The sequence below is a fragment of the Pecten maximus genome, chromosome 5 (assembly GCF_902652985.1).
Source record: "Pecten maximus chromosome 5, xPecMax1.1, whole genome shotgun sequence".
Lineage (NCBI taxonomy): Eukaryota > Metazoa > Mollusca > Bivalvia > Pectinida > Pectinidae > Pecten > Pecten maximus.
In genome coordinates this window covers 34,906,299-34,919,917 of record NC_047019.1, presented here as the reverse complement: position 1 = coordinate 34,919,917, position 13,619 = coordinate 34,906,299, and the positions used below count along the sequence as shown (strand labels likewise).

The 13,619-nt window shown below is 34.4% G+C and overlaps 1 protein-coding gene across 4 annotated transcripts in view; it reads left to right on the top strand.

Annotated features, from left to right (window-relative positions):
* The window catches only part of LOC117327885 (syntaxin-binding protein 5-like), a 103,864-nt gene that overhangs the window by 64,168 nt on the left and 26,077 nt on the right, over positions 1 to 13,619 (top strand). For 3 of the 4 annotated variants that reach the window (XM_033885114.1, XM_033885113.1, XM_033885111.1), the window contains exons 9-19: positions 806 to 881; positions 5,191 to 5,345; positions 6,225 to 6,297; positions 6,600 to 6,747; positions 7,083 to 7,150; positions 7,522 to 7,562; positions 7,967 to 8,169; positions 8,598 to 8,759; positions 11,532 to 11,680; positions 12,134 to 12,222; positions 12,744 to 12,859. In XM_033885114.1, coding sequence (XP_033741005.1) covers positions 806 to 881; positions 5,191 to 5,345; positions 6,225 to 6,297; positions 6,600 to 6,747; positions 7,083 to 7,150; positions 7,522 to 7,562; positions 7,967 to 8,169; positions 8,598 to 8,759; positions 11,532 to 11,680; positions 12,134 to 12,222; positions 12,744 to 12,859 — 1,280 coding nt within the window. The remainder of the gene's footprint in view (positions 1 to 805; positions 882 to 5,190; positions 5,346 to 6,224; positions 6,298 to 6,599; positions 6,748 to 7,082; positions 7,151 to 7,521; positions 7,563 to 7,966; positions 8,170 to 8,597; positions 8,760 to 11,531; positions 11,681 to 12,133; positions 12,223 to 12,743; positions 12,860 to 13,619) is intronic. The other variant, XM_033885112.1, reaches the window with a different exon arrangement.

The window sequence follows — 13,619 nt, the reverse complement described above, 5'->3', positions numbered from 1 at the left end:
ACCCATATTCTTGTGGAAAACTTTGTCAAGACAACTCGGACAATACCTATATAGCTATCAACCGATTTCATTTGAAATACACAGTAATGTTAGGGACTCATAATGTGTACATATGCATGCAGGTTTTTTCCCCCACAAATTTAGGTTGCCGTGGTAACCCATTCACTAAAAACAGGTTTTTGTTGGAAAATCTTGACCAGAAGGGCGGTGGAGGGGCGGGGGGTATGAGTTGGCCCTCAGGACGACAGTTCTAGTTTTTGGCTGATATCTTCATGGATAGAACCCCACAAATTTTGTGAAAAGAAATTACCTTGACCTATATTCAAGGTCACAGCGGTCAAACTTGTTAAAACTCTCAAACAGCATCTTCTGATTAACTGAAAGGCAGAAAAGTGGATACAGGTCAATTGTGCCTATTGTTTTTTTGTTGGTTTTTTTTCAGCTCAGAGACTTAATTTGGTCTTTGAATTTGATTTAATTTCTATAAGTTGTTGTCAAGCTGACAATCTTAGGAAATTAAATTGCTATATTTAGTCATGCATTAGCAATGATTTTTATTCCAGATTTAGAAGGTTGAACTGCCATCTTAATTAATTTATCTAATTTGATTCAAACAATCATTGACTCTTCATCCTTTTCTCTCTGTATTGACCAACTCTTGTGTTCATCACGTTTATTCTGTGTGTTTGGTCTTTACTGTTTCATAACTAATGTTTTTACCATTGTTGATCTTGTTTATCAATCCTATAGTTTAAGGCCATCAACATCATAGTCAGCTTTATTTTTCATTTCCTTTGTTTTACAGCCAAAATTGGCAAGGAAGGAAAGCCTGACCCATGTAAGCCTATCACTAAAGTGGAATGGAAGTCTGCCAGAAATGGGTAAGTAGCCTGTAGGTCTCGGTGATAAAGTAAATATAACCAAGTCTTTTCTGTCATAGTATTTCCACCTCAACGCACTTTAGAATATATTCTTGTAAGATTCTACTTGTGTAACAACAAGGGAGACAATTTGGCTGGTGTTGGTTTATTGTCTCTGTATGGTGTGGAGAGAAGAGTTTAATTTGTTTGCTAAACACCAGAATTTACGACACATTTCCATTTCAAAGCTATGTGCACTAATGGAATATGTATAGTGAGATCTCATTAAATCTGCTGAGAAATCTGACATAAGTTTCGAAGCTGATGAAGATATGTGGGGTGTGTAGTGTGTGTTTGACGTGATTTTGAGATACAAATTAACACTTTGATTGACACTGTATGGATTCTACATCATTGTGCTCATCCCTGTGGTTATTAAATCCTACATTAGTGTTAGGAGCCCACTAATTTTATTTTGTTTTATATACTGAAAAGTATGCTTCACTTTCATTAGAATCAAACCTTGAATCTCATCAAATAATCTTACAGTTTTATCTTATTAGTTGATAAGAAGTTGATGAAATTTTCAGAGCTAAAATTGATAACTTCCTCTCTAAAACATTAAATCGCATTGATGATTTTATTAAAGATTTATCTTAGAAAACTTAATTGGCGATGTACGTTAATAGTTTGTCCCAAAAATAAGTGATGATTCAGTCCTAATTGAAACAGTCCTTTTTGGAATTTCAGATTTGGGAAGGATCTTTATTAGATTTCATATGCATGTATCTTTTAGTCCCTGATTAGGCATTTCTATTTTAGAGACTGATGAGAGAAAGAAAATGGCTGACAGGTGCCATTCTTGGTTTTAAACCAAAGTCATTTTCATTCTGTCATATTGGTCGGGTAATATTTAGAACCCTTAAACCAAAGTCATATTTACTGTCATGATCTGGTGATATTTTGCATAGCCTTGAACCGAAGTCATTTATTCTTTCTGTCACTAAGTGATACTTAGCCTAGAACTAAAGTCTAAATCAAACTTGCTCTCACCAGGCAGTGTTTAAGTCATAAATCTTAGCAGGTTCTGTCCCACTCAGTAGAAGATCTGCTGTGATAAAATATGTATTGGTTGTTGACTTGAAGTCTGTGTTCCAGAAATATAAATGAGACTGAAAATTCACTGTCGTTGGTCTTGCTAATTCAGGTTGAAGCCTGATATAAGAATCAACAATTGTCATTGTAAGCTTCAAGTGCAAAGTAGACCAGTATTATGGAAATATGGTAACAGCTTCATTCCTTTGTTATAAAATGAAGGGTTCATTTGTCATTAAGTAGTCTCCTCCTTACTTAAAACTTCGGTCACAGCACCATTATCCTTCTTGCATGGGACCATGACATGTGATATCTGAGTTTGGTTTAAAAAACAAATAAATAAATAAAGCTAAACAAATCCATATAACTTGTTTTCTCTGATAAAACCAAGATAAATTTGCAGTAATTCCTGAGGGGCTATTTTTCTGGAATCAATAAGGAGAAAACAGACAATGGATTATCATAGACAAAGCATAAGTGTCAACCCAAAACAAAGTGAGTCTAATTTAAGCATAGAAGACGAGCCACAGACAGCAGAGATTGTATTTGTATTGATCCTCAGGAGCAGGGGATACAATTATTTCCACATCTCACCCTGTCAAGGTCATACCAGAAACAACTGCATATTCGTCAAGGTCACTTGCTGCTTTTATATGATTACTGTTGAGGCGTGAAGTTTGGTAACACAAAATCACTTGTAAATAATGAGTCTGGCTAACGAAGGAGACAGCTGCCATGGACAGCTTTATCAGTCCCTGTTTATCACTAGTGATGGGCAATATGTTACAATGGATTTTCTGTCATCGAATGTTTTTTGTATTTGTATAAATGCTAATGATATAAATCTGAACTTTGACACTAACACATCCCCACATCCAGTATTTGTATAAATATTGATCATATCAATCTGAACTTTGACACTAACACATCCCCACATCCAGTATTTGTATAAATATTGATCATATCAATCTGAACTTTGACACTAACACATCCCCACATCCAGTATTTGTATAAATATTGATCATATCAATCTGAACTTTGACACTGACACATCCCCACATCCAGTATTTGTATAAATATTGATCATATCAATCTGAACTTTGACACTAACACATCCCCACATCCAGTATTTGTATAAATATTGATCATATCAATCTGAACTTTGATACACTTTACATGCCTACATCCAGTATTTTTTATCATCTGAATTACTGCCATAAGATTGGACTAGTTTCTTCGTGTTTCTGTATCTCCTCTGCCACAAAATGGTCAGGGCTTTGTGCTATTCTTCTTGTGTCATGGCATTTTGGCACAGAAACCTATGGAAAATAGAATATTTATTTCTTCTCATTGTATAGCTTTCAAAGAAACAAAGGCAGTCGCTTTTTTTTTTTTTTTTTTTTTGTAGCTTATCCTTTGACTTTCAGTTCAAAATATTAGTTAGTTTCTAACAAAAAGTACTTCTCAACTCTGAAGCATTTGAATTTTTTAGCCTGCAGATTGGACAGCTGTTAGAGTGGTCCAAGGGAGTTTAGTGATTTATAAATGAAAGGAGTTTTCACCAATGGGAACAGAATAATTTATAGGCCCTTAGTGGAAAATATAGTTAATTCTGAAATTAAATATATCCTTGATACCAGTGAAGGCTGATCTTACTTGGAGAGATATTCCTGGACTTTTTTTATTACATGTCTAGAATAGTCAGATATTCTAGTCAGGTTTTGTAGTCCCATTGCTTATACTATTTACCCCAAATGTGTACTTTTATACAAGACTAGATTTTGATTTGTTGTAACTTATAAGGGAAATATAAAAAGGTCTGGACTAGTAAAGGAAACCTGATTAACTTAATAGATTGAGCTAGTAGTTCTCTACTACAGTTACCTCCTATGTTACAGTAGTAGGCCCACGAGACAACCAGTCTCTGTAAATGTCAACCACAAATCTAACTCAATATCCTCACTTTACGAGGCTGGGAGTGTTGAGAGTGTCGAAGCTGGTATTAGTGAGTCCCTGTCTGTTAATTCATTTGTTCTGAAAGAACTGTCAGTGTTCACACTATCGATGTTGACATCGCAAGTTTCAGTATCACAGAAGGGTGGGTGGAATTATTTACAAAACTAGGAAGTTTCAACTTTGTCATTTTGTTGATTGCTTGTGAGAACGACAAAACAACACTTTATTGAGGTATTTTGGAAGCAGTAATGTACAAGAATCCTATTATGTCTATGATGAAATATTTGTCATTCCTTCCCATTTAGGGAGTGCACTTCTGATTCTGTACCCTTAAATTAGTTTAGACATAAATTATCCATAACACTTCTTTATTATTCTTTTGGTATTTCTTAATTTGTACTAAACTACATGACATTTACATGTAATTGAATTGATCTTCAATAACACATTAAATTCAATTATTTAAAAAAATTTAATGCTTGGAAATAAATTACAGTTTTAATTCAATTACCCCATGCTTTCTACAAAATGTACTTTTCTTGGGCTTTTAAATTTGAAAACATGCATTAATCTCTCCCATGGAAATTCTAAGATATTGACAAGGATGTATAAGATGTTCGATAATTTTGGCACTAAATGTCTAATTGTCAAAGGGCAAAATGAAACAAAAAGAAATAAAAATCAAATATGTATTTAATTATGTGCTTGGATCAGTATTCAGTCACATGACAAACAAGTTCTCAAAAAAACAATTTCTCAGAAACAGTTGAAAAGATAATCCTGAGCACTCTATTTTAGCAACAAAATTCAGCAATCAAATAAATAGTCCCCAAACGGTCAAACGTGGGGACTATAGGTCTCCTCTCTGTCCTTATACTTGCGTAAACGTAAACCAAAGTTTGTCAGTGCTCTAACAGCTGCATTCCTTATGGATTTTGATCAAGCTTCACACAATGAGAAACGACCATAATATCTCTGACAAGTTCATGTTTCAAGGTTTTTCAGTCAAGGTCAAGGTCACTGTTACTATTTTTAGTAGGGGACATAATTTAAGCAATACCTAGTATGCTTGTTCTTTCAAGTTTTGCATACAAAGAGCATAAATTCAGACAGTTGTGGCTCATCTAAAGCATTTGGTTCTCTTGACCAAAAGTGTGAATATTGATGATATTTAATATCATATGTTCCACCTTCAAATAGATAATGTTCAGTATATTTATAAAGATAACATATTACTGATTAAATTCCTATGTAACATCTTTCCTTTTATGTGTTGCAGTGACCTGCTAGTAATATTCTCGGGTGGTATGTCGTACGACCGAGCAGGCCGCACCCCCAGTATAACCGTGATGAATGGCAAGAGTACCACAGTCCTGGAAATGGAACACAATGTGGTCGACTTTGTGGTGCTTTGTGAAACACCCTGGCATAATGGTATGCAACTGCTATATTTTACTAAATTTAAGAGACTAGATATACTACGAAAAAAAATTCTAAAAAAGTTGTGATTGAGTCTGTGAGATGTGAGTGTTAATGTGATATGTGACTGATACTGTGACATGTGACTGATACTGTGATATGTGTCTGTGTCTGTGATATGTGACTGATACTGTGATATGTGACTGACACTGTGATATGTGACTGATACTGTGATATGTGACTGACACTGTGATATGTGACTGATACTGTGATATGTGACTGATACTGTGATATGTGTCTGTGTCTGTGATATGTGACTGATACTGTGATATGTGTCTGTGTCTGTGATATGTGTCTGTGTCTGTGATATGTGACTGACACTGTGATATGTGACTGACACTGTGATATGTGACTGATACTGTGATATGTGACTGACACTGTGATATGTGACTGATACTGTGATATGTGACTGACACTGTGATATGTGACTGACACTGTGATATGTGACTGATACTGTGATATGTGACTGATACTGTGATATGTGACTGATACTGTGATATGTGACTGATACTGTGATATGTGACTGATACTGTGATATGTGACTGATACTGTGACATGTGACTGATACTGTGACATGTGACTGATACTGTCATATGTGACTGACACTGTCATATGTGACTGATACTGTCATATGTGACTGATACTGTGACATGTGACTGACAATGTGACACAATACTTTATGGTTGATATGTCATACTATGACCATACATGGTGGGATAATAAGGTGTCTTAGTAACTATGGTTGTATGCATGGCTAAACCAACACATTGTCATTATAACTGTTTGGTTATGTTTTGTCTATCTGCTAGTAATAATGTGATTACTTCATTACAGATTTCCAGGAGCCGTATGCCATAGTGGTACTACTACAGAATGACTTAGTGGTGGTCGATCTCACCAGTCCAGGGTAAGAATTATACAAACAACTTTTATACTGAGTTTCATGTGGTTACACCCAGAAGTTACCTGTTTTAGAATACTGAATAACATTTGAATTCTTCAGGACTGTGTCATTTCCACCACCAGTACCCTGTCTCACTCTGATCTTTGATGTATTGATATATGATGAGAAATACCCCTGTTTTAAAATACTGAATCTATTTTAATCCTGTAGGTATTATGTAACATGTCCTTGTTGTCACCTGCGTCCATGTCTCTGGTCATCGGAGGTATTCCTGTTGTACTGTACTGATTTACGTGTCTCTACAGGTACCCCTGTTTTGAGAACCCGTACCCTATGGACCTACATGAATCACCAGTGACAGCTTGCCAATACTACGCTGACTGTCCACCTGATCTCATACCTGCATTTTATTCTGTAGGCTCCAAACACAAACGAACGGGATTTAGTGAAAAGGTCAGCATGCGAGCTCCACCTCAGAATATACTGAACAAGTAGATTGTTTTACTTGGATAATGATTGTACATGTTAAATAGAATATTATGATATAATCAAAATTGAGTTTCCCTTAATTGTAATATATTTATGTACTTTGAACTTGGTGTATGGAACAAGAAAAAAAAAATTGTTATTGCTATTAATTTTATATCCATTTGCCTGGTCAGTCATTCTGTGATGTAAATGAGATAGAGTTTGTATTTAAAAATAATTTCCTGATTAAATTTTAGTTTTAAAACCTCGTATCATGAAACCTCGTATCATGGGGAAATTAATGCATATTTATTCTGCAGAACTGGCCGGTGAAAGGAGGCGAGTGGGGAACGACAACGTGTAGCTATCCAGAAATACTGATCACGGGGTAAGATGTCTGGGGGTGACCATGCCCATACATTGATCCACTGCACAAGCACGATTCAGCTAGCAACCTGTTTGTCTAGTTTTCTCAGGAAATAACCAGTCACTATCCAAACTTAAGCTTTACATTGCAGATTATAAATATCAAGGTCACTGTAGAATATTTTAATTCATTGTGTCTGTGATTGGATGTAACTGTTTTCTAAATGGCATTGGGAACAGACGTTAATTTATTTTAAATTAATTGAAAGAATTATAAGACAATCTTTTGAAGCTCTTCAATCAATTCTCTGGAAGATGAACCTTTTTAATTGTTAATGTATATCAGTATTATTTCAGGAATATATCAATTATTCTGACATATTCTTTTTATAGGCATGCTGATGGTTCTATGAAATTCTGGGATGCTTCATCAGGTAAGTTATTTCCCTTTGCCTTCGATGGAAACATAAAATGTCTTAAGTATTTTAGCCAATCAGACATTGTAAACTTTTATTACATACTGAGTCTTTAATAATTTGCAACAAAATTAGAATATGAAGCTTAAAACATTTTTTCTCCCCTAAAAATTATGTAGAGCTAATACTATAGTCTTCTTGGTTTGTCCGTCTCAAGATATAACTCAAAAATTTAGGTAGGTCAATAAATTTTATGGATATATGTAGTGAATGCCATGGCAGTATGTGTTCAGTTCTTAAGGTTAAGGTCTCTGTGATCGTGGTTTTTAAGTGGGGAGGATCATTCATCAGTTTTATTGATTTTCTCGTCATATTTTCATTTTGTCTAAGCTGTAACACAGTTGTACTCTCCTTTGTTTCAGTGACATTACAAGTGTTGTACAAGTTAAAAACTGCCAAAATATTTGAAAAACCAAAATTCAAGCAGACAGAAGGACAGGATGATGACCCGTTTGCTATCTATTTGATTCACCTGTGCCAGGAGAGTCGGATGTTGTGTGTGGCAGGAGCTACTCATGTGATTCTCTTCAAATACTCGAAACAGGAAATCACAGTTGATGTTGTAGTAAGTTGGGATCAGAATTTCATAGGGACACTTTGGGAGAGGTCAACCAGAACTCTCAGTCACTTGCAATTTGTAATGTTAGCATTGTCGAGTTGTAGCCCCACAAACAGGGACTTATATACAGGATACTTGGACCAAAAAGTCTTGTATTTAAGCTTAGGGAGAGCCTATTTGGGACCACTTTTAGCTCACTATTTTGAAATAAATGATTTCGAGAATGAAGAAGGGGGCTTATTTTCCAATTTAATGAAAATTAGTTTGATTTTGGTTAATGTCATAAAAAAAGCCTTGTTCACATGCTTGATATCACTGATAGTCCGTAATAAAAATGAATCTAGGAAATCACCTGAAAATACACTAAGTTTATGTCAGGACTTCGCCATATCCTGTGTTCCTGCTTCTTATTCTTCTGTTTGACATTAACACAGGGATTAGATATCTCCATTATATACGAGGTGTATGATGACCTAGACTCTCCCGACTACGACTACCCCAAACCCAGTTTGGCGGTGGTGAGCCAACAACAGCACAGTGGTAGTATGGGTTCCTACTCAAGTAACACATCAGACAGCGTCAAAGTAAGTAACAAAGTAAGTAGTCGCCGCACCCCCACCACCTGCTGAATGCCTGCTCTAGTAGAGTAAGTCTGGTGCTGAATCCAACCTTATAACTGTCTAAATAAAACAAATGTCTAGTAATACATCATCTTGTTGTTCCTGATCTCTGCTTTGGAGCTATAGTATAACTATTTAAATTGGATCTGTAATTAATTTATTTAATGGATGTCATCTGGAAAGCTTCCACCTCCTTACCACTGGCTTCTGAATAATGTATTATATATATCCTGTATTACTTATGATTTATGATTTTATCACTCCTGTACTTATAAGGTTGGATACAGTAACAATTAGTGGTAGTTTATTGTTGATAATCATGTTTATTTTGGCATTGTAAACAATTAAGTATGTGATGGCATTCATAATACATAGACTGTATTAGCAATGTAATCACAACTATCAAGGTTAAAATCTTGAGTACATCACATGCATGTGTTTGTTCACCAAATGAATGGCTAATTTTGAATATATGGATGATCTAGACCACCTCATTTAACACTCAAATAGTCAATGGACTCCCAACTAGAGTGGCTGCCATTAATAGACTTTCCAACAATGTCTCACTAACAATCTATATTTTACCATGATTCCCTAGACTATATAAGTGAATTTATTAACATACAGTTATTGTCAAAAATTATATAAGAATAGTCAGCATGAAGTGATATTATGCTAACTATACAGCATTTGGTGACATTCTTCTTCCAATAAACAGCATGTAATTGTAGTATAGTGGTGGCAGTTATCTCGCATTATACAGCTTTTGGTGGCCGCTATCATGTAATGTACAATATCTCGTGTTATACATTAATCTAGGGCATTCATATCACCATGTACAGTATGTCATGACATTCATATTACAATATACAGTATACGGTGACATTCATATCACAATGTACAGTATATGGTGACATTCATATAACAATGTACAGTATGTGGTGACATTCATATTACAATGTACAGTATATGGTGACAATCATATAATGTACAGTATGTGGTGACATTCTTATAAAAATGTACAGTATATGGTGACAATCATTACAATATTGAATTTGTGGTGACAGTCATATTATAATGTAGTGTGTAGTGCGTTCATTGCAAATTATTTGACTAAAGTGTGTCATAAAATGTATCTTGTAATGTACAAGTCCATGCAATGCACCTCATATAGGGCTTGTCACAGCAATTACGTTACAATTTACAGCATGTCACTGCAATTATCTTATAATTTAAAGCATTTAATGACCGTTTTATTCTATGATATAGAGCATTTCATGACAATTATCTTGCATTGTGATGCTATGTCCGAGTATAATTCTCTCGAAAAAAAGGAGGTTTAATCGTTTGGAAATACCTGATGGACAAATTTGCACAAAATGTATTCTGGTGAAGTTTAACTTATGTGTTTGATGGCAATCTGAAATGGTTATATTTGTCACGTAAAAAAATAGTTTGATCCACTTCTGTTTAGGTGAAATATGATTTGTCTTTCATCATAAGGTCTTTCATTAAGTCACATGGTGAAGGATAATATAGAGTAACACGAGATAATGCATGTTTTCGTATAGACTAAAAGTTGAATTAATCCAATGTGAAAAATATTGTGGTCTCCTTTCAGACCATGCGAGTTTCCCCGGGTATCACCTAATTTCCTCCCACTAAACACCCCTGCATGTTACCATCTCGACCAACAGAAAGTGTTTTACATAGAAGTTTATAACAGTGCTTTTAAGTATCTCACCCTAAACATACGTAAAGCCAGCTCATCTCTGCCTCAATAATAAGCCTTTCCCAAAAATCTCACAATTCTATAATAACAGTACAGGCATTAGGCATCATATTTGTATAGTATAATTAGGACCCAGCATGCCGGTTGCCCTTAGTAATCATGGTGTCCGTCAGCACTCTCCAGAGATTACGGAGATTATCTCAACTTCAAGGTCAAACTTTCTGAAGCTTTACATGATGTTACATGGTGATGTGAGGATGTACAGTAGGGGTTTAAAAAGCTTTGAGGTCAAGGTCACTATTACTAAAAATAGAACCGTGAATATGTTGTTGAAATACTTCCTATAAGGCCCAAACTTTCTGCACAAGATGATACTCTTTGAAATGCAAATGCACTGTAGGGATTTGTAAATTTATAAAGTCAAGGTTGCTGTTACTAAAAATAGAACTGAGAATTTACTGTCAAAATACATCATATGAATCGTTCCAAAAAGTCACACACTTCTGAAATATTACATCATGATGTGCTGTGATATGCAGATATGCAATAGGGTCCAAAAAGGTCAAGGTCATCTTTTACTTAATAGAAACCAGAATATACTGTAAAAATTACATCATTTAAGGGCCTCTACAGAAGGCCAAATTTCCTGCAATTTCACACTTTTATAATAATTATGCAGATATGCAATAGGACTTTTAAATGTTCCTAAGGTAAAGGTCGCTTCTATTAAGTTTGGGAGGTCATCATTCAAGGTTAAATGGTTAAAGGTCATGCTTGACCACAAAATTTTGTCTACAAAATATCTCATGAGCCCAACAATCAACAAAGTTCACGATAGTTTCATAATATCAAAAATAATGTATATGTTTAATATTAGACCCATGTAAGTAGTAACTTAGAATCAAGTTTAGCTCAAACATGTTGAGGAGACCTTCTAACATGTCTGTAATCTTATTGTTGATATGTGTTTTTTGTGACATTTTGAACGTGTTACGAATATGTCTTGTGTATTACAGATAGAGACGGGCACATCATTAAAGGTGCGGCCGGGCAGCAAGAAATACAGTGCAGGCTTCTACCCTGATCTTGTGTGTCTGCTCAACTGGCTGGACAACGAACACCCGGGCAACATCACAAATATTTCCATGAACTCTTCCTATGGTTTGTAAGTACATGAAAGGACACTGTATGTTGTGTTAGGGTTTAACATCCTGACAATAACCAGTGTCATCAACAGGACAGTTCTTATATGGAACAAAAGCATAGATATATCAAAGTTCTTATATGGAACAAAAGCATAGATATATCAAAGTAAATGGTCAACTAATGTCAATAGCCATACAATATACATAGACAGGGCCTTTGCTGATGTTTATATTAGAATCAATATATACATAGACAGGCCTGCTGATGTTTATAGTCAACATATGCCTAGACAGGGCCTGTTAATGTTTATATAGTCAACATACTTATATAGTCAACATACTTTGAACAGTATTAACCTAGGCAATGCATCCCACAAGATCTGTTTAAAAGATGGTATACATCAATTGGGCCATATCAATTGTGTGAAAATACATGTATAATTGACATTAGATTTGTCCTTGTTTAATTACAGACTTGCATTTGGTAATGAATCGGGGCTTGCAATAATAGATTACCTGCAGAAAACCTGTTTGTTAAATTTGGGGACGCCTGATTTATATGGTAAGTGAGTCTATCTGAGAACTGAGAAGATATTATTCAACCCTAACATTTACAAGAAGAAAAATTGTTAAATATTATTCAGCTGTTGCATAATTTTGAAATCAAATGTACGTAGATTTGAAAAACAATTAAAACATTTACAAGATGAAGTCTGTTAGTACTTCTGAGTGGTGATTATCCTACTAGCAAATTCCATAAAATATTTTCTGTGGTCACCCTGGCAAAATTAAGAGTGAGTACCTGTGTTTGGTATTAGGCACATCAAAGAATTTCTTTCTCATAACCAAAAATCGTGACCTATTTTTAAAATTCATTCATGAAAATAAATTGATGCAAAGTTATTCACAAAACTACTGCTTAATGTTGAGTTTAATCAGAAGAAATGCTATTTGTCCCATAAATACAAATTTATTTTTTTTTGTTTTCTTTTTGCTGAAGATGTTCATTTTCTGAGAAGCTTGCTAATTTTTTTTATTTTTTTTTTTTGTTAAAATGAAATATTTTGTCATTTTCTCCCAAAGGGTCTATGGACCCCTATCAACGGGCTCCCCGGTCCCCTAGGGGCAAAAAGTTTCCCCAGCCAAATACGGATGGATCAGGAACAGAGGACGGGTGTCGATCACCTATCAATGATCAAGTAAGTGGAAATGTTTGTAATCTCGGTAGGGCATGCTGAAACAATGTGAAAATGATAAGTAATTAACAACTGCTGCTTCATAGCTTAATTCAGAAAATGGACATTTTGTTATTGTTTTAGAAATAGAGAAAAAACAAAATAATCATAAGTTTGATTGTTTTTATGAAGAAATGAAATTATTTAACATACTGATTGCTTCTTAGTTAAATAATGGTAATTGGATTAGTTTTACTAACATTAGATAGATATTCCTGTACATCAATTCATATTTGTCCAAAGAGTTTGAGTGTTAAAATTCACCATATCAAAATTTGCTTGGAATTAAACTATGAACAGCTATACTGAATCTTACATTAAACACAGATAAATATAATGATGAGGACTTATTGAATTATAAATGTTTTAAATGTTATAATTAGGACTGCATTGAGGTAAGAAGGATGATATAACTAGGACTATTTTAAATAAAAGGAATTTAATTAGGACCACATCGAATGCAGACAAATATTATGATTATACTCAATTATACATCAAGTAAAGATAAAATATTATGATTAGGACTACTCTAAAAGAAATATAGCAATTAAGACTACATTTAATAAAAAAATATCATAATTAGGATTGTATCGATTAAAAATTGGTATTATTACTAGGATTGCATTGATTAAAATTTCATAGTTGTGACTACGTTCAGGAATATGTTTGATGACTTTTACTAAATTTAATGAAATTTAACTTGAACTGCAAGGACTAGCTTCAT